At 37.1% G+C, this 22769-nt stretch overlaps 1 protein-coding gene across 2 annotated transcripts in view; it reads right to left on the bottom strand.

The window, feature by feature from the left end:
- SWAP70 (switching B cell complex subunit SWAP70) overlaps positions 1–22769 on the bottom strand; it is a 95872-nt gene that overhangs the window by 19542 nt on the left and 53561 nt on the right. For both annotated transcript variants that reach the window (XM_071218214.1, XM_004470242.3), the window contains 4 exons: positions 14159–14386; positions 12049–12195; positions 10810–10918; positions 6712–6893 (listed from right to left, as the gene is read on the bottom strand). In XM_071218214.1, the coding sequence (XP_071074315.1) occupies positions 6712–6893; positions 10810–10918; positions 12049–12195; positions 14159–14386 (666 nt within the window). The remainder of the gene's footprint in view (positions 1–6711; positions 6894–10809; positions 10919–12048; positions 12196–14158; positions 14387–22769) is intronic.

Consider the following 22769-nt stretch of genomic DNA (forward strand, 5'->3'; position numbering starts at 1 on the left):
AAAACAGCATGGCACTGGCATAAAGATAGGCACATCAATCAGTGGAACAGAATTGAGAACCCAGAAATAAACCCTCACCTATATAGTCAACTTGTTTTTGACAAACCTACAAAGTCAATGTTAATGGGACAAACAGTCTTTTCAACAAATGGTGCTGGGACAGCTGGATATCTATAACCAAAAGGATGAAAGAGGACCCCTATCTTACTCTCTATACAAGAATCAACCAAAATGGATCAAAGACCTAAATATAAAAGCCAGGGCCATAAAACCACTAGAAAAAATGTAGGGAAACATCTTCAAGACCTTGCAGTAGGTGGTGGTTTATTGGACCTTACACCCAAAGCAAAAGCACGTACAACAAAAGAAAAAATAGATAAATGGGATCTACTCAAAATTAAACACTTTTGCACCTCACAGGAGTTTGTCAAAAGGGTGAAAATGCAGACAACGCAACAGGATAAAATATTTGGAAATCTTACGTTTGATAAGGGTTTAATATCCATGCCATAGAAAGAGATGTTACAACTCAAGAATAAAAAGACAAACAACCCAATTAAAAAAATGGGCAAAAGACTCTAATAGACATTTGTCCAAAGAAGAAATATAAATGGGAAAAAACACACAAAGAAATGCTCCACATCATTAATGATTAGAGAAATGCAAATCAAAACTACAATGAGATATCATTTCACACCTATCAGAATGGCCACTATTAAAAAGACGGAGAACTACAAGTGTTAGAGAGGATGTGGAGAGATAGGAACACTTATTCACTGTTGGTGGGAATACAGACTGGTACAGCCATTGTGAGGACTGTTTGGCAGTTCCTAAAGAAGTTGAATATAGACTTGCCACATGACCCTGCAATAGCACTACTGGGTATTTATCCAGAACTGAGGGCAGTGACACAAACAGACATCTGCACAATGATGTTAATAGCAACAGTTATTCATGATTGCCAAAAGGTGGAAACAACCCAGGTGTCCATCAACAGATGAATGGATAAACAAACTGCGGTCTATTCACATGATGGAATATTATGCAGCTCTAAGAAGAAACGAAGTCATAAAACACGTGACAACATGTATGAACCTAGAAGACATTATGTTGAGTGAAGCAAGCCAGATACAAAAGAACAAATGTTTTATGATTGTGTTACTATGAACCAAATATATTGTGTATCATATTGTATGATTCAAAAAAAATTTATATGTATCCAGTACATTTAAATGAGAAATGTGTATTAAAAAAAAAATACAAGAAAAGAAAATTACAGACCAATATCACTTATGAATATAGACACAAAATTTCTCAACAAAATACTAGTAAACCAAATCCAACAGCACATTAAGAGAATTATACACCATTATCAAATTTGCATTTATCCCAGGTCTGCAAGGGTGGTTCAACATAAGATAATCAATTAATTTAATATACATTAATAAAACAAAGGGGAAAAAACACATGATTATCTCAACTGATGCAAAAAAGGCATTCCGACAAAATTCAGCACACCTTCTTGATTAAAAAACTTAGATAACTAGGAATAGGAGAAAACTTCCTCAACATGATAAAAGGTATATATGAAAAACCCACAGTTAACATCATACTCATTGGTGAAAGACTGATAGCTTTCCCTCTAAGATGAGGAACAAGAAAAGGATGACCATTCTCACCACTGTTGTTCAACACTTACTGGAAGTTCTAGCCACAACAATTGGGCAAGAAAAATAAACTAAAAGGCATGCATACTGGAAAGCAAGAAGTAAATATTTCCCTATTTGCAAATGACAGGATCCCAGATAGAGAAAATCCACAACAAAGCTACTAGAGCTAATAAACAAAGTCAGCCAAGTGGCAGGGTAAAAGATCAACGTGTAAAAACAAGTTGTATTTCTATACAGTAGTAATGAACAATTTGAAGAGGAAATCATTTTTTTAAAAAATCCATTTACAATAGCAACTAAAAGAATCAAATATCTAGGAATAAATTTAACCAAGGATATAAAGGATTGACATACAGAAAACTACAAAGCATTGCTAAAAGAAATCTATGGTAGACCAAATAAATGGAAGTACATTCTGTGTCATGAATCAGAAGACTAAATATTGTTAAGATGTCAATGCTACCCAAAGCTATGGGTAGAATCTATCTATAGTGGTGCAGTCTCAATCAAAATTCCAACAAACTTCTTCGCAGAAATGGAAAAGTCAATCCTCAAATTTAAATGGAAGGGTAAGGGACCATGAACGTCAAAACCATCTTGATAAAGAAGAATAAAGATGAAGAACTCACAATTCCCAATTTTAAAACTTATTACAAAGCTACAACAATCAAAATAACACAATACAAGGACAGACATATAGCCCAAAGAATCCAATTCAGACAATTCAGAAATAAACCCTCACACATCTATGGCCAACTGATTTTTGAGGATGCCAAGACCATTCAATTCGGAAAGAACAGTCTCTTCAAAAATAATGCTGGGAAAATGGGATATCAATATGCAAAAATCAACTCAAAATGGACCAAAGACCTAAATATAACAACCAAAACTACAAAACTCCTAGAAGAAAACATAGAGAGGCATTCTCAGGACCTCGTGTTAGGCAATGGTTTCTTAGACTTCACACCAAAAGGCCAAGCAAGAAAAGAAAAAGTAGATAAATGGAACCTTATCAAAACTAAAAATTTTGTGTCTCAAAGGACTTCATCATGAAAATAAAAAGACAACCTACAGAATGGTAGAAAATATTTGGTAATCACATATCTAATAAGGGTTTAATATCCAGAATATATAAAGAAATCCAACAACTCAACAACAAAAAGACAAACAACCCAATTTAAAAATGAGAAAAAGATTTGAATAGACATTTTTCCAAACAAGATATACAAATGGCAATAAGCACTTGAAAAGATGTTCAGTATTATTAACCTTTAGGGAGATGCAAATCAAAACTACAATGAGATACCATTTCATGCCCACTGGAAAGGCTAACTTTTTTAAAAAAAGAAAATATGTATTGGAGAGGATGATGTGGAGAAATAAGAGCACTTGCTCTTGCTGATGGACATGTAAAACAGTACAGTCATTGTGAAAAATAGTTTGGCGGTTCCTCATACAGTTAAATATAGAATTACTATGTGATCCAGCAATCCCTCTTCTAGGTATATACCCAAAAGAATTGGAATCAGGGTCTCCAACAGATACATGCACACTGCTGTTTCTAGCAGTATTATTCACAGTTGACAAAAGATGGAAGCAACCCAAGTGTCCATTAACAGATGAATGGATAACAAAATGAGGCATATATATAACCATTAGTCAGTCATAAGAAGGAATGAGGCTCTGATACATGTGACATTTTTAAGTCAGAAACTAGAATAGAGATATCAGGCACCAGGATGGGAGTAGGAAATAAAGAGTTAATGCTTAAAAAGTATCTGGTTGGAGTGATTTTAAAAGATTTGGTAACAGATGGAGGTGATGGCAGCAAAACATTGTGAATGTAATTAACTTCACTGAATTAACTATCTGCGTATAGTTAAAAGGGGAAATATGAGGTTGTATATATGTTACTAGAAAATTAAAAGCAAAAAACAAAGACTAAAAAACAAGCTGTGAACCTAATGTAAGCTAGCAAGTACAAGCACTAAAGTTAACAGAATTACAATAATACTCTTTCATCAACTGCAACAAAGCTACCAGGCTAATGCAAAGTGTTAATAATAAACCTGTACGCATGAGTATATGGGAACTCAGTCTTTTCTGCATGATTTTTCTGTAAACCTATATACTTCTCTTATAAATTCTTTTTTAAAGTGCAACAAGTGAAATAAACTGGATGCAGAACAGTGAGCTTAGTATGTACTTCTTGCATTAAAAAATGAGAAAATTAGAAGTTATTTTCATATTTACTTGTGTATATATATTAAATAAATCTGGAAGATACACAGAAATGAAAAATAATGTTTTCCTGTGGGAGAGTGGGTGGGAACTGAGGAGAGGAGGGAAAGAAGTAGAAGGGAATCTTTCCACTGAATGTTTTAATATTTTTAAATTTTTGAACCATATGCCTATATTTTCCACTTAAAAGACTTTTTTTAAATAAAGAGAAGTAAAAATAAAAATCATTTGGGTAAATCCTTTAAGGAACTCTAATGGCTATTACAAAGTACTTGATTTCTTATTCAATCTTCTGAATTAACTGAAACTTGTCATGTTATGAAATGTGTAAACATGTAACCTAATTCCAGGTGATTTAAATGTTCATCTGAGCTTTTTTCCCCCAATAAAAATACTTCAATGAAAAACTGAAGAGCTTTATTTCTTGACAAGAAAAAGAAAATCAAAGATTACTAAAGGATCTACAATGATTTTCCAACACTTTTCCATCAAATACCAAATTGCTTAAATAATCTATAAAACTAGGTAGTAGGAAAGCTATCTACATAGGTCTATCCTTTGCCTAGTATAGGCATATATCTACCTAACACAGACCAGGGCACCTACATGCTCCTGGAAGGTAGCAATCAAAAGCATCTGAGAGTTTAAAAAGACAGACAACTGAATCTCTAATGCATGATGCTAAAAAAATCAGTCTTAAAAACTTACATACTGTATTATTCCATTTATGTGACAATTTAGAAAAGGCAAAAATACAAGAAGAAAATGAAACAGTAGTATCTATGAATTAGGTATACAGGGAAGATCTGAATACAAAGGAGCAGCATGAGGGAATTTTCTGGGGTGTTGGAATTATTCTGTAGCCTGTCTGTGGGGGTACAAGAATCAAGACATGTATAAAAACTTATAAAGCTATACATAAAATTCAATTTTTACCATTTATAAATTTTATTATTTTTTAATGAGGTACCAGGGACTGAACCCAGGAGCTCGTTCATGTAAAGCAGGTACTCAATCACTGAGCTACATCTGCTGCCCAGTGAGAGTTGGTTTTTTTCATGTGTTTGTCTTTAGAAGATACTGAAGATAGAACCTAGGACCTCATATGTGGGAAGCAGGCACTCAAACATCTGAGTTCCATCCACTCTCCATTTGTAAATTTTTCAAATTTTAAAAGGAAAGAAAGGATGCCAGAGGTTCTAAAATTATCAGCAATATTCTATCTTAACCTGGTAAATTATTTCATGGGTGTTCATTTTATGGTTATTTGCATATACATATTTTATATTCTTTTCTGTATGTATGACTTATTTCATAATTTATTAAAAATTATTAAAAAGGACACAAAGCCCCAGGTGTACCACCACCCCCACTTCCCTCACCCCAACTCCCTGCACAACACTCACTTCTGACATGTGGACAGTGGCGGAAAGAGGCAAGGGCTCATCCTAGCCTGTTAGTGGAGTTTTTAAAGGAAATGCATTGTGGCAAAAAGAGGTGAGATGCAAGAGTGATTCAGGGGAAGGGCAGTAAGAACTGAGGAGATGCTTTTAGAAAACAGGTATACTAAATGGTAAGGATGATTTCTAAGACTGTATGACCACATGGTTCCTAAGACTATAAATAAAGTATGAAATCCCTACTTGGAGGTAGTTCAGCCCATGGTATAGCATTTCCATGGGTTGCAAAGGGAGAAAAGTGGGGCTTTAGACTATCATCTGCTGAGCAATCCTTACATTCCAAGGCAATTGTGTTGCAAAGGAGGATGCAAAAGGGTCTTTGAGCTTGTGGTAACCAGGTGCTCATTGATTCAAGGCAGACAGGCTCAACCTGAAGGTGACCTTGCCCACACAATAGGGAACTCACCACAACCCCCAGAACTGTGATATAATTGAGGAACAAAGTTTACCAGTGAAGAGCAACTATCTTATAGTCTACAGTTACTTAACCTCGGGATGCGGGTATGACTCAACTGACAGAGAGTCTGCCTACCACATGGGAGGTCCAGAGTTCAAACCCAGGGCCTCCTGACCCATGTGATGAGCTGGCCCACGCACAGTGCTGATGCATGCAAGGACTGCTGTGCCAGGCAGAGGTGTCCCCCATGTAGGGGAGCCCCATGTGCAAGGAGTGCACCCACTAAGGAGAGCCACCCTGCGCAAAAAAAGTGCAGCCTGCCCAGGAGTGGCGCAGCACACACAGAGAGCTGATGCAGCAAGATGATGCAAGAAAAAAGAGAGACAGTTTCCCAGTGCCACTGACAAGAATACAAGTGGACACAGAAGAACACACAGCGAATGGACACAGAGAACAGACAACTGGGGTGGGTGGGGGAAGAGGAGAAAAATAAATAAAAAATAAATCTTTAAAAAATAAAAAAAAAATTGAGTAAAACCTACAGTTCTACAGTAACGGTCTTCCAGGGTACTCATAAATAAAGATGGGAGCTAAGGGGGAAAGAAATTTTTAAAAGTTTTTGAAGGTCACCAAAAACAGCCTTGACATCTTCAGGGGAATAAAATTTCCCATCTTCCTCTAACAAAATTAAACTCTTCATCATTCTTATAATATGCCTTTCTGGCCGATGAAATGTTAATGCAGCCCTGAGACCCTTGCATTTTTAGGATTAGGAAAGCCAGGATCTGGATATACTTCCTGAGTATACAGTTTACCAAAAACATCTTCCTAAAATTGCATTAACCTAATCATGATAGGACTAAAGTTCATAAATAAGGTAGAAGTGACTTCTGCAATGAAATGGAAATCCATTTCCCCAGCCCAGCCCAGAGCCCATTCCCACCTTCCTCACAGTCTCCAGCTCCTGCTGCTTGTTTTCATTGGCAACCTGGAGCTCTTTCATCTGTCGCTCCAGCTCCTCCTGCTCAGCCAGCAGCTTCTTCCGGAGTTCTTTCCGACGCTGACGAGCTTCTTTGTGTGGCGGGGGGCTGCCCAGCTTCAACAGATGAATAGTAGAATGAATGGCTATAAAAGGTGTAGGAGGAAAAATGGGAAATACTCTTTATTCTTTGTAAGCCTAACATGCAAAGGGCATTGTGGGAAGAAAATCAAATGGAGTCAGAAAACCCACCGTGGACTGTGATTCTGCCTCTGAGCATTTTTACAGGAAATATGAATTTTCTTTTCCAATTTCACTATTTAAATTTAATTATAAATAGCTAAGAACTTCACTGTTCAAATTCAATAAACATGAAAGGACATATAGAGAAAGTCTCCCTCCTACTTCTATCACCCAAACACTGTGTTCCCCTCCCCATTAGCACCTAATACTAACAGTTTCTTATGTATCTTTCCTGAGATATTTTACACATATGTAAGTAAACATGTATATATATCCATTACCTTCTTTTGACACATATGGAGGCATAACACATTCTTTTTTTTACATTATTTTGTACATTTAATTGAAAATAGAAACAATTAAAAGCTAAAGAGAAAACAGTTGAATAAAAACATACATTTCTCAATTAAATATACTGGAACAATATAATTTTTTTTTAATCATACAATATGTTACACAATATCTTTGGTTCACAGTAATGCAATCACACAGTATTTGTCCTTCTGTGTAACACATTTTCTTGACCCTAGCTTTTTTCACTTAATTTATCTCAGAGTTTTCCATATCAGTACATATAGAGAATCCCTGTTACTTTTACTACTGCATAGTACTCCACTGTATAGGTATAATTTATTCAACTATTTCTCAATTAATACTTTCTCAATAATTTATTGACATTAACAATTAAATGTCAATTAAGACATTTAGTTTGCTTGTAACCCTTTCTATCACAAACATTGCTTCAATGATTTATGCTACTTTGAAATAGTGCAAGTACACCTGTAATCTAATTTTTAGTCCTCACAATAACCCCAAGTGGAAAGTGCTACTGTCTACATTCCACAGAAGAGAAAATTAGCTATAAAATTAATGACTCAATTCATGTGACCCAGGAAAGTGGATTTGAATACAGGGGCATTGCCTCAAACTCTTAAACTACTATAAAAATGACTACAATTTTCAACAGAGCATAATTTTACCTATGTCCAAGAGTACAGTATTTGGAATCCCCTTTCCTTTTATATAGTGTTTCATTCTTTACTGATTTTGGAATAATGTAACACTTTGGTTTAAAAGCTATTAATTCAAAAGTCTGTGTTATTGAAAAAATTATTTGAACTAATGATTTCTTGTATAAGTAATGGATCTTGGGAAGTGGACTTGGCCCAGTGGATAGGGCGACTGTCTACCACATAGGAGGTTCGCAATTCAAACCCCGGGCTTCCTTGACCCATGTGGCGCTGGCCCACGCACAGTGCTGATGCCCACAAGGAGTGCCATGCCATGCAGCGGTGCCCCCCAAGTAGGGGTGCCCCCTGCATAGGGGAGCCTCAATATAAGGAGAGCTGCCCAGTGTGAAAGAAGTTCAGCCTGCCCAAGAAAGGCGCCACACACACAGAGAGTTGACGCAGCAAGATGACACAACAAAAAGAAAGAGTCCTGTGCCACTGACAACAACAGAAGCGGACAAAAAGAACACGCAGCAAAGGACACAGAGAACAGACAACTGGGGTGGGGGTGAGGGGGAAGGGGAGAGAAATAAATAAAATCTTAAAAAAAAAAAAAAAGTAATGGATCTTGAAAAAGGCTTGAAATAGCCAAAAGATCCATATTGTGGATCTGGATATCTTCTGGGGGGGTAGGGGTGGGGGTGGGGGAAGAGTTGGAATTCTCTGTATGGGTTCCATATATATTTTTGCAACTGTCCTTTTAGTGTGAAATTATTTCAAAAGACAAAGTTAAAAAAAGCTATTGCATAATTCCTCTTCTGTTTTATATATTACCAAAAACTCAAGGTAGGGAAGTGGCTCAATTGGTTGGGCTCCTGTCTACCGTACGGGAAGCCCTGGGTTTGTGTCCCAGGGCCTCCTTGTGAAGGCAGGCTTACCCATATGCTGCGGAGAGCCACTGGCCTTGGTGCCACAGAGTGCCGCCGGCCCACATGCACCACAGAGAGCCGACTCAGCAAGGCGATGCAGCAAAAAAGGGAGACAAGTAAAAAAAAAAAAAAACACACACACAGAAGAGCACACAGCGAATGGACACAGAGAGCAGACAACGAGCAAGCCGCAAGTGGGGGGGAATAAATAAAAATAAAATACAGACACAGAAGAACACACAGTGAATGGAAACAGAGAGCAGACAGAAAGCAAGCCACAAGGGAGGGGGGAATTAAAAAAAAAAAACTCAAGGTAACCACTTCAAAATTCTTCACACTCCTTAGAGAGGGAAATTCCATACTTTTAAAATAGTAGGAGTAAATAAACTTAAAATCTCTAGTTTAGAATTTTCCTCCAAGTTCATTATGCAAATGAAATTGATAAATTTGGGAATTGTGTTCGCCATAGTTTGCCTGCACCAGCACCGTCTCTCACTTGATGCTCAGCCCAAGGAGAAAGGGTAAGAAACCTCATCCTTACAGCTCTGTTACTGTGCACTAAGTGAAATTAGATTTTATCAGAAGTCCAATGTACTTTTTTTTTTTTAAGATTTATTTATTTATTTATTTATTTCTCTCCCATTCCCCACCCCTACCCCGGTTGTCTGTTCTCTGTGTCTGTTTGCTGCATCTTCTTTGTCTGCTTCTGTTGTTGTCAGCGACACAGGAATCTGTGTTTCTTTTTGTTGCGTCATCTTGTTGTGTCAGCTCTCCATGTGTGCAGCGCCATTCCTGGGCAGGCTGCACTTTCTTTCGCGCTGGGCAGCTCTCCTTACTGGGCGCACTCCTTGTGCGTGGGGCTCCCCTACGCGGGGGACACCTCTGCATGGCACAGCACTCCTTGTGCGCATCAGCACTGCGCGTGGGCCAGCTCCACACGGGTCAAGGAGACCCAGGGTTTGAACCTCGGCCCTCCCATGTGGTAGACGGACACCCTAACCACTGGGCCAAGTCCACCGCCCCCAATGTACTTCTGATTTGCAAACTTGCTTTATAGCATCTGGTGTCAGGACTTCAAAATATATCTGCACTGCCACAGCACAGCTATTGGTGCTTTGTAGGAAGTACGTGAGGCCTAATCTGGTTGGCCTTTTCAATTTGAAGACACCAACCTGTGAGCTATCCATACCAAATATGTAACAATTATGCCAAAAGACACCCAGTCAGCACACCGCATACGTGGAAAACGTGCTTAAGAATCCACTGTGATGGGAAACATTTTATTCTCAAAAAAAATTTTTTTTCCTCTTCTTGTTATTGGTACTTCTAAACGTTAGATTTTTTTCCCCATAGGGTCAAAAGGTACCTAAGTATATGACTGTGAATGGAAAAATAGGGGACAGAAATCAGGAACTGGCAGCTTTTCCATTTTCATTAGTGTGTGAATTTTTAATATAAATACAGGGACAAAAAGCATTAATGCAAATCAAAATGTTTCCATGAACAAGTTTCAATAATTCAACTTTATAACAATTATTACAAATAAACCTGTTAAATTTTTCTGGACAATGCCAGCATTTGGCTTTTTTAAAAAACAAGTAAATTTCTTATTGACGGCAACCAAATGGTGTTTGTAACATTTTTATTATACAATAAATTCCATCTATTCACTATACTTTTCTGAGTTGTCCAACATGCAAGTACATGTGTTTAATGTTGTATGTCTTCTGTGCTGTTCCTGTAAGTTTGCTATTAAAATACATTAAACTACAAACAAACAAAAAATTGGTAACTCAACTTTTTGCTTTTTTCAACTATTGTTATACACAGAAATAACCAGAAAATGAGAAAAGAATGTATCAGTGTCTTCAATGAGATTAAAAAAATAGAAAGTCAGAACTCCCAAGTTAAATCATGGCAAATAATAAAAACTACCTTACCCTGAATCCACTCCTGTTTCTTCTTCTTATCTGAGGCACTGATTTCAAAAGTCTTATCAAAACATTTTATGAGAAAAAGACATTTCTTTCCATCTTTATCAGGCAAGGACTAAAATAGAAAGCAAAATTAGTTCTTTAATACTGTATACTAGGGAGCAGATGTAGCTCAAGTGATTGAGCACCTGCTTCCCATGTATGAGGTCCCAGGTTCAATCTCCAATACCTCCTTAAAAAAAAAAAAAAGCTGTATACTATATTTGGACTGGGAGAACTATAAATACCAAAAGGAGACACCATGCTTTGAGCTTTCCTGAGTGTGGCAACTCTTGCACCTGAGCACAACCCTTACAAACACCCTAAATGGTACAAGTGTGGAATTGTTGCAAGAGGTACTGACCCCATGGGGATGCTGTGGCTTGTAAGCCAGGGTGGCCCCCCATACCCACCCAGTGCGGTTCCCCTGTCCTGCACCCAGGCTATTGCTGCTGGCAAGCTGTGGTTCCTGTGCTGTGTCCTTATGAGGGATGGGTATAGCCTATGGTAGTCTTATGAGTCTCGATGTTAAAATGAACCTGAAAAGACTCCTTAGCAGGTATTGTATAGCCCGATTCATTAAAATATCAATAAATATCTATACCATTTCATTCATCAAAATACATTTATGAGTGAGATCTTAGGTATTTTAAATGTTCTTTGACAAACAGACATAGTGATAGTTCAGATATAAATTAAAAATTTGAAAAATTATCTTAGTAAGGTCTTTACTACTTTACAGAATTAATAGGTTTGAATAAAGTGTCCTAAAGTCTTCCAAAGTATTCAAAGGTAATACATTTTCTTTTGATTTATTTATTGCATTCCAAACCTCCCAGATTTTCTGGTATGTTCATTATTTCAAACATTGTTTTACTGAACAGTTTTTTTTTTTTGCTTTATTTTCCTTTTTATGACTCCACTTTGTTCAATAAACGATTCACTAAACCCTCAAATAAATGAGATTTAATCCTTATACTTTGTTGATGAATATAAAACAAATTTACATTAGAAAAAGATTTTGTCAACTATCTTTAATTTTGGTTCGGAAGCTATGGTTCCTGTATGATTATATTATTTTGGAAATGTAAAATTTAGGATTATTTTAAGGCTCTAAACCTTAGAAGGAAGATGAGAAACTCCATCAGCAGCAGGGGGCAGCACTAGATAAACCAACCAGGAAAAGAATCAACAGTAGATTCTTACCTCTACACAGCAATTTTCATCCAAGAGAATGTCTCCTTTCTTATCTTTCAGATCCTCACTCACATAATAAGAAATTATGTTGGGTTTTAGTACAAACCAACGTTCAGTCCAGTTTTTCCGTTTATGGCCTTTTTTCATCATGTAACCCTATTAAAGATTAAATCTGATATAAATGGTTTTATCTTTTTACTTGTAAGAGCTGTTACTTCTTCCATGATATTCTTGCCTATTCTATTATTTGTCCTTGAATGCATAAATATCAATGGTTCTTTTCCTTTGTGGATCATGAGCCCACTGAGGATCTATGAAGGCCAGGGACACTATACTCCATTAAATTCATGCTAGTACATGCAAACAAAAGTTTGCATACAATGTCAGACATTTCAGAAACACACTCTTGAAAGCTATAAACACAATCCCTAGTGTTTTAACAGTATTGTGGCCTTTTTTAAAAGTACTTATCTTTTAGAGATATCTATTGAAATATATATTGTTAAAATGAAATGTCAAAGGTTTGCTTCAAAACAATACAGAAGCAAAAGTGGGTATAATAGGATTAGTCATGTATTGGTAGTTGTTGGTGCTGGGTAACAGGTTATGGGAGTTCATTATACTATTCTGTCTACTTTTGTATATGCTCAGAATTCTCCATAATAAATTTTTTTAGAAAAAGAACCTCTAACAGTGATTCTCTGTAAATTAAAACCTCAATCAAAGAAAATGTTCAAAGTGGTCAACTTGGTCAAGTACAACTTCTCAACTAAATATTCAAGGATTTCCACCTTTTGGCACCAATTTACCTCTTACCCAATCTCTCACATTTCTGGAAGATGAACTCTGCTCCAGATAAGCAGGACAAGTACTGGACAAGGAGTAGTTAGGATCCCAGCTTCAAGTGTGGCTTCTAATCTTAAACTCACTAGCCCTGTGTTCCTTCCCACATACCAGCTTCAGAGGTGTCTAATTCAAATTTTTACTTCAGAAAAATTATACATTATTACAGGCCTAAGTCCTTCAGGATTGTCTGTGAATAGCTGACATTTTTAATTAAACCTACAAGTATTGATAGCCTATGGTAAAGACTACATTAATGATTAAATATACAATTTTAACTTGGCTGTAAATTTCATTTGATTACTACAGAGTTCTAATCAAATTACTTGTTCAGTTTCCCAACCCTTAGACATTTAGCAAAAGCTATCTCATACTGCAATCCATCTACAGTCATATTCCTCCCATCCTGAAGGCCTAGAATCCTTAGAACAAAGACTATTTTTCATACCTCTCTGAAGCACCAAAAATCTACAGAAACTAAGTTTCAATAAATACATATTGATGGTCTCCACTATGAAAAAGGAGCAAAGACAACAATATAATCCCATGAGCAAAGAAAGAAGCAAAGGAAGAAAATCTCAAATGAAGTTTTTATATAACAATAAAAGAAGTTTAAAAGATCAATCAAAAAATTATATAAATTTATTCAATAAACATTAAGATTTCCATATATATATCAAATGCTGTGCTGGTTGCTAAGAAGCAAAAGATAATAGTCTAATAAGACAAATGCAACTTTGTTATATAAGGGTATTTTTTTCCCAAAACGAATTTTTCTGATTTTATGAAAATAATATATAATCATGTAGAAAATCCAATGATACATAAAAGGATATAGAAGAAAATAAAATTCACCAAAATCCCACAATCCAGAAGCAGCTACTGTTAAAATTTTAGAATCTATGAATATATATTACATAACACGGAAAGGGCCTGCGAGACACCTGCTGTTCAGCAACCTCTTGTTTTTTTTTCATTGAATAATATGCCATAGAAATCATTACAGACCAATGAGTATGGATGCACAAATGACATGAAAATATTTTTAAAAGTTTGGAAATATGGTACTTAAACAGTTCTTTTAAAGGAAGAGCTTCCCAATTCTTAACTGTTCAACCAAAAGTGCACCAGTAATTCCTTAGAATGAAAGTCTAATATAAGACTTGGAGAATAAGAAACTTTATTCCTTTCCAAAATCAATGTAAAAGTATAAGTAGCTTATGGACATCTTTGTGATGAAAATTTTATTATTTCAAATATGTTACAGGACTCTTACCTGTTTCAATACATCTAATATAAGCTCATTAAAGACTTCATTAATTGCCATAGACACTGTCTGTCGATCCATGCCTTTGCTAAACTGTCCATTTCCAATAAGCTCAATAAGTTCCCACACAGAAAGGCCATCTTTACTGTCATCGAAGTTGATTTTAAAATGTTCAAATTGTTCTTGCTGCCAACATCCTCCCATAGCTTCTGTAAGTTTCTTAAGCAGGTATTCAATCTATATAAAAAATTTAGAAATTATTATTTCCTAGTTAAAAAATAACAACATAGGCATGTATCTGTTATTTACACTAATGTACTCAATTTAGGAAATAGCCTTTTACAGTTGCAAAAGGTGAAGGCCACTGACAAAATGCCACTGGTTCTAAATTAACCTAAAATAAGTAAAAGAATCAAAAGCTGATAACCCTCTAACAGTATATCTTTGTATAAAGAACTAAAGCAAACTGGACACACACTACCCACATAAACTAATTAATATAATGATTGCTCTCTTTTGTATAAATATTTCAATATATCAGAACATTAACCATGCCAAACTATATACAAGCACTAATAAGTATTTAAAGTTAGTGTGTACTAGTCCCCAATATACTAATTTTCCATGCATGCCAGGTATTTTTGAAACCCACGCTGCTTCCTCCCATTAGAACATTGACAATGTTGTAAATGAAGGCTGAATTCCCAGCCTGAGCCAGAAAAGATTACTAAGTCCTGAATCATAATATCTTTGTATAGAAAACTATTTTAAAATATTGCCATTGATTAATATCAATTAACAAACCAATGAGATAGTAATACTGAATGAGAAGTCAAATCTTTTATCTTCTTGAAAACCTTTGTATACTACAGAGCTCTCAAACTCAATCTAAAAATGAACTAATCATCTCTACCTTCCAAATGCTTCCCCCTCCCCATGCCCCATTATTGATTTCATTTGGGAGCATCACCATTCATAGAGCCACCCACGGCAAGATCCTTGTTCCCCACTCCCACCCCTACGCATCAAATCAGTCACAAAACCCTGTTGTTTTTAATTCCCTAAATCAGTACTTTTCATACTGTGGATTATGCGCCACAATGAAACCAATCATCCAGGATAAAGACAAGTATTGTTTTGTGAAAAGTTTTGCATTGAGTGGGTGTATGTCTATGTGTGCTGAGTCATGATATAAGATGTATATCTTGGGAAGCGGACGTGGCTCAACTGATTAAGCGTGCATCTACCATATATATGGAGGGTCCAGGGTTCAATCCCCAGGTCTCCTGATCCATGTGCTAAGCTGGCCCACGTGCAGCACTGCCGTGCACAAGAAGTGCCATGTCATGCAGGGGCACTCCCATGTAGGGGTGCCCCACACGCAAGGAATGCGCCCCACAAGGAGAGCCGCCCCACATGAAAAAAGCACAGCCCGCCCAAGAGTGGCACCACACACACACACAGAGATGACAAAGGAAGATGATGCAACCAAAAAGAGATGCAGTTTTCCAGTGCCACCAGATAATGGAAGCAGACATATTAGAACACACAGCAAATGGACACAGACAGCAGACAATGGGGGAGGGGGGAAAGGGAGAGAAATAAATCTTAAAAAAAAAAAGATGTGTATCTTTCTATGAGTTGCAGTCAAGAAAATGAAAAAGAGAATGAAATAGACTGCCTTTCTACTTCTTGCACTCTTGATGGGAATCCCACTTCTACTGATAAAAGAGGGAGTGCAGGATCATCAGAAGTTATGTCTTATATAGATAAATCCATAGGTGATGTGCTTCTGGTTAGCAGCCTGGACCCAGAACCAACCTAAAGTAAATTTGTTAACCTGGAACCACTGACTGAAGCTGAAGTTAGTGAAGCCACTCTGTTTTATTTATGTGAACTTGCTTCTGCACCTCTGGATAGCAATATGTCACTTTTAAATACCTAAATCCCCATGATTTGGACTATGCACAAATATATTCACCAAATGATGATGTATTTTAAAGTACCATTTAGTACTTTTTTTTGTAAATTGTTTTGTTTTGTTTAATAGATACTGTGGCATCTAAAGCACCTTCTGCTTCTCTCATTAACCATATACTTTTGCAAAGCATTCAGATGTCACTCAAGTATATAGGTACACAAGATTTCGTGGACATTATTGAAATATCTTTAAGTCAGATTCAAATAGCCATTTTTCTCCAATTACAACAAATTGTGTTTCTTTTATTAGTGCCGTCTGATAAGGTTCCAACTCCACAGACATAGAAAGAAGGATGGGGAGTCAGCCCCACCCACTCAGTTGGACTAGTTTTAAGTAGAAGTTGTCTGATTTATATGTCTGGTTTTATGAACCATACTATTTAGTAAAACAAATATAATGAATACTGAACAAAAGAGAAAATGAAAAACTTTATCCCAGACAGTTCTCAGTTAGGTGCCTTCCTTCTCCATCTGCCTTTACTCAGACCTTCTAGCTGTATTCTTGCCTTCAATGCTGCCACCCTCGGTTCTATATTCTGCTCAGAGGGACTTTTCTAAAACAAAAGCATGACCTTGTCACTCCCATTCCCTAGTTCCTTATCACCTCAAAGATTCAGGCCAAGCTCCTCTGCACTCCTTGATGATCATACCCTTGCCTGCATTCTCTAACAGGTCTTCCTTAATGCCTCACCTCAGATTTTACACTCCACCAATACTCTAAATCAGCAAACTTTTTTTTGAAGATTTCTTTTTTATTTATTTCTCTCCCCGCTCCACCCCACGTTGTCTACTCTCTGTGTTCATTCACTGTGTGTTCTTCTGTGTTCTTTTGCATTGTCAGACAGCACCAGGTATCTGTGTCTCTTTTTGTTGTATCATCTTGCTCTGTCAGCTCTCCATGTGTGCAACGCCACCCCTGGGCTGGCTGCAATTTTTTTTCGTGCGGGGTGGCTCTCCTTGCAGGATGCATTCCTTGAGCAATGGGGCTCCCCTACGTGGGGGACACCCCTGCGTGGCACAGCACTCCTTGCATGCAGCAGTACCACATGGGCCAGGAGATGGGTACCAAACCCTGGACCTCCTGTATGGTAGGCAGAAGCTCTATTAGTTGAGTCACATCCACTTCCCTTAGCAAATTTTTTCTGTAAAAAGCTGGATAGTAAATATTTTAGACTTTGTGCATCCCCGTCTCATGTTTTTCTTTTTCTCCCTCTCCCCTCTTTCTCTCCCTGTCCCCTTTCTCTCCTCTCCTCTCCTCCTCCTCCCAGCCCCCTTGTCTCCTCCCCTCCTTCATCTCTTCCTCCTCCTTCCTCGTCTTTCTTCCTCCCCCTCCCACCTCTTAAAAATGTAAGAACAATTCTGACCTTGTTTGCTAACCCTTGCCATCAACAATAAGTAGTTTACCCACTTACCATAGTTTTCCATGCTTCTATGCCATTCTGCCATTCTTCATGCAGTCCTCTCTATCTAGACACCTTTCCCCAATTCTCTAACCAACTAAATGGTAGGACTGCCCAAGTCCTACATTCTCTAGGATCTTCCTTCTCAAAGTGAGGTATGCAGATAAGCAGCATCAGCATCACCCAGCAGCTTGTTAAAAAGGAATAATCTCAGACTCCACCAAAGACCCAAAAATCAGCATCTGCATTTAACAAGAACCCCAGCCAGGTACTTCCATGTGTACATTAAAGTTCAAGAAACAGTGCTCTAGGAAATCTATTCTGATTAACCCTAATCCAGGTCAGGTGTTCCTCTTCTATGTCACTGCATTTAGAATACGCTATTTTAATTATCTTTTTATTTATTTGCTTCCCGACCATTCTCTGAATTTCTTGTGGAAGGAAGCATATTCCACTCATCTTTGATTCTCCAGAACTCAGCATGATACCTAGAATATAGCTGTGCTCAATTAGTGTTTGCTAAACTGGAATGAATTAAGCTAATGTCTTGGCCTCACTTAACTTACTTTTAAGCCTCAATTTTATAATCTAGGAGATGGGCACAATAACCCTCATCATAGAGAATTACTATGGGGATAAAATGAGACAAATACAGAGCATTTTTTCACAGTACCTAGCACATAGTAGGTATTCCATCAATGTTATTTCCCCTCTGCACTGTATGGAATATTATTCAACCACTGAAAATTAAATTTAAGAAAGCATTTATGAAATGCCAAAGTGAACAAGAATAGAAAATCAAATTTACCTATGATTTCAACTACATAAAGATTACGGAAGTATTCTGACAAACACGAGAGGGAAACACAGAATCAGTAAGTTTGTTATGGATAGGATGGTGGGTTAACTTGTTTTCTCTTCTTTGCATTTCCATTAATTTTGTTATAATGTTGTTTATGAAATAACATTTAACAGAAAAAGAATGCCAACAATGGGAAAAACATTTTTCAAAGAAATGCATAGTCACAAATATATCACAAGTTTAAAAATTAGCAAAAGTTCTATCAATTTAATTTGATGGGATATTGTAAGTGCTCTAGGATGGAGACTATCTTATACCCTAAAATTGGCACATGGTAGATGTTCAGCAAATATTCACTTGTTAGAGAAAAACAAAAGTTTTTCTTTTCTCTTTATTTTTACCCATTTACTATACTTTTCCATGCTTCAATGGAAAGGTATGTCATCAGTTTTACTATTGAGCTTACCAGGTATTACTAGTTATTTTCTTGGCTCTTAAATAGAAGTATACAAGGACAGATAGTAGAAGAGAGAAAACGGAAATGATTAAGAAGGAAAGGGAAGAGAGAAGGAGAGAAAGGAAAGTTTCAAAGAAGAAGGGACAAAAAAAAAGAGTAAAGTCAAGAAGTAATAAAAGACAGGCAAGAAAGAAAGAGTCAAAAGGTAAGATAAATAATTGCTCAGAGTAAAATAACAGTGGCATTAGCATGTACAGAAGTTCAACTGCCATTAGGCAACAAAAGAAGAGCCCAGGCTGTCTGGACCCCTGGGGTAAAGGAAATATAGGCACAACTAGAAGTTTTAATAATAATGTCAAATAAAGCATATGCATATGGCCACATGTATGCATAGGAGTACTAAATGTGGGTGAGACAAATTTTTGTACTACAGTCAGGGAAACCGGGCCTTAGCTCTTCTTGTCCAGCACTGTGAATGAACCCAAGCCCCTCATACTCAGAGTCACTCCAAGCTTCAGGTTCCTTATATATTAAAACGCACTTTTATAATGTTGGTAACTTAGAAAGCTCCTGGAAGTAGCAAACTCAGTTCTAGGGGCAGCTTTCCAGTCATCCTGTACCTTTCTGAAGGTGCCTTCCCCAACCCTTCTGAAGTTGTCACCAACACCCAGCATCTGCTCAGCATTCCCAGTGATTGTACTAGACACCTAATCTAGGTTCGATTCCTAGACTGACTTTAAACACAATCATAGACTTATAACTAAACAACTTAGGGACATTTTGATTCATTATATTACGTCAAGGAGATAAAAACATTTGCATTCTCTACCATTCAATTATACTAAATACTAAATCACGTGCTGCTCTGTTAGTCTCAAGTGGCCTGCGTCAATTCTAAGAGCTCATTCAGTTTCAGGAAGCAGCTTACTTCCTCCTTCCAAGCAAGTTTCCCCAAAAATAACAAAGAATAAACTTTCAAGCAGCATGTGATTTTCAAGGCCTCCAGCTCTAAAACTTATATTTTTAAAAATGTTTTCCCTGTTACCACTAAAAGGGGCCTTTATTAGCTTAACAACAATTCAAGTTTCATTTCATTTAGGTTCTCTTAAAACTATTTCAAGTTTGATTTTTAGTAGCTTCAAGGCAAATCTTCAAAATAAGCCCACAAAAGGGGGAAGCATAGAGAGATTGAGAGATGAGGAATTTTCTTGCTTGTTTGGTTTTTATTATTATTACTGAAATTATGAAAATGCTCTAATAATGACTGAAGTGATGAAAGCACAACTATGTGATTATACTAAATGCCATAGCTTGTACACTTTGGATGAATTGTATGCTTCATTAATATGTATCAATGAAATTGATTGGTTTAAAAATAAAAAAACTACCCCCCAAAAAAAGCCCAAACAAACTCATCCTGTTTTATTCTGGACCGTGGAAATGAATACTAATGTAAAAGCTATACTTTACAACACATTTTCAGGAATATTACCTGACAAAAATTACAGAACCATCTCAAATGGGGAAATGCTATTTTTCAACATCTATGTCATAGAAATACCTTAACCTTACCAAAAGCCACTTAAATATTTATTTAACTTTCTTTTTTTTTGAGGTACAAGGGCCAGGGATTGAACCCCTGACCTCCTGTGTGGGAAGCTGGCACTCAACCACCGAGCGCATCAGCTCAGCTCCCCCAAGCTGATGTTTTTATTTGTTTTGCTTGTTGTTTTGCTTTTTGTTCTTTCTAAAAGGCACCAGGAACTGAGCGTGTAAGAGGCAGGAACTCAACCACTTGAGCCACATCTGCACCCTTTACTTAACATTCTTTTTTTTTTTTTTTTTTTTTTTTAAAGATTTATTTATTTATTTAATTTCCCCCCCTCCCCTGGTTGTCTGTTCTTGGTGTCTATTTGTTGCGTCTTGTTTCTTTGTCTGCTTCTGTTGTTGTCAGCGGCACGGGAAGTGTGGGTGGCGCCATTCCTGGGCAGGCTGCACTTTCTTTTCACGCTGGGCGGCTCTCCTTACGGGGCGCACTCCTTGCGCGTGGGGCTCCCCCACGCGGGGGACACCCTTGCGTGGCACGGCTCTCCTTGCGCGCATCAGCACTGCGCATGGGCCAGCTCCACACGGGTCAAGGAGGCCCGGGGTTTGAACCGCGGACCTCCCATATGGTAGACGGACGCCCTGACCACTGGGCCAAAGTCCGTTTCCCTACTTAACATTCTTGACACAACTTTTCAGGTGATGGAAGACTGAGTCAAAAACAAACATTATTTATACTACATACGTTACTTATACAACTGTCACTATTATTTGTACCTTATATAGTATTCACAGAAGCTGAACCCCCTCCCCTCTCAATCTGAAGCAGAACAGGCATCACCATCCCAAAATCCTCAAGACTGAGAAATGAAGAGCATAAGGGGGGAATATAACCATGGACCGAAGTAGACTTATTATTATTGTAGTAATGGAAGAACTTGCAACCTTAATATAAAGACAGTGGTTCTGAGAGGAGGGGGACAAAGAATAGGTGGAACATAGGACATTTTTAGGGCATTGGAATTGTTCTGCATGATAGTGCAATGACAGATACAGGCCACCACACATTTTGACAAAACCTATAAAATTGTATGGTATAAAGTGTAAACTACAGACCTTGGTAAGCAGCAGTGCTTCAACATTTGTTCATCAATTGTAACAAATGTAAGATATTATTGATAGGAGACAAAGTGAGGAGGAAGAGGTGGGGTATATGGGAATCCTCTATATTTTTGATGCAACTTCTGTAATCTAAAATTTCTTTAAAAATAAAGCTCATTATATGAAAACAATAGAAGCTGGGGGGAAACCTCTCTGAAAAAAACACCCTAGATTTAAACAAAATGCAAATGATCATTGTAATAGGTGGATTATTGGAAATGTAAAAATTACTTTAAATTTATAAAACATAAAAACTGTCATTGGGATTACAAATTAAATCCAGGTATATGCTCATGCCAAATTAATTTATTCTGAAACGTATCTGTTTTCAAGTTAAATTTTATTAAAATCTGTAAGTCTAAAATTAGTTCAAAATAAAGTTTTTAAACAGTTACTAAAATATTTAGAAAGGAAGCAAAAAGAAAATGGCCACCTCAAGAAATAATAATATTCTAGAACAACCTTCAGTTTATAGTACTTAGCCAAAGGCCAGGAGATGTGCTAAGAGCTCAATAAGCATGAGGCTAAAATTTAAAATGACCATGTTTTAATCCTCAGGAGGATGGTTCAGCATCTAAACAATGCAATGCCACCTAAGTCTGTTCCAGATGATTCCTTCTTTCCCCACACAAGCAGTTTGGTCACAGAAGAATAATCTGTAAAACTAACTCTAATTCTACTTCTAACCAGAAGAAATGCTGAGGGAGTTACAGACACCAAGTAGAGAATAAATCCAAACAATAACATGACAAGGTATGCTGCTATTCTAACAAGTCAAAGAGGGTGTTCCCTTCTCAAATAAGATGAACTTCTTTTCAAAAAGAACCAAGCCATTCCAGTCTCCCTGCAAAGATGAAGGTTAGCATGCTAAGGAGGCCTGGCTGGGGTTGGGGCTGCAGAAAAGATAGTCATGGGTACACATCATGTTTCATGTGGATCCCAGTTCTTCAGGACACCAGAACAGAAATTTTGAATTTCTTAGGCAGAGAGTCAGGAAGCTAATGCTGACTGGCTCCCTCCACAGCTTACGGCTCAGTGATGACTTAAAGCCAATGGTTAAGTTCTCCACATCAAGCAAGTGCTGCCTGAGAGAATATGGTTAAGTCTCCTTTCTCACTAATTTCCAGTTCTAAGATCAAGATAAGGTCACTTTAAAAAATACCATGGACATTTTAGTGATGGAAAGAATCAAAACTTCAAGGGTAAGAGATCCACATTCCCTTATGCCCCAGTTCCAAAAAGAACACAAATAAATTTTGCAACACTGAAGGTAAC

Source organism: Dasypus novemcinctus, chromosome 10 (assembly GCF_030445035.2).
Source record: "Dasypus novemcinctus isolate mDasNov1 chromosome 10, mDasNov1.1.hap2, whole genome shotgun sequence".
NCBI lineage: Eukaryota > Metazoa > Chordata > Mammalia > Cingulata > Dasypodidae > Dasypus > Dasypus novemcinctus.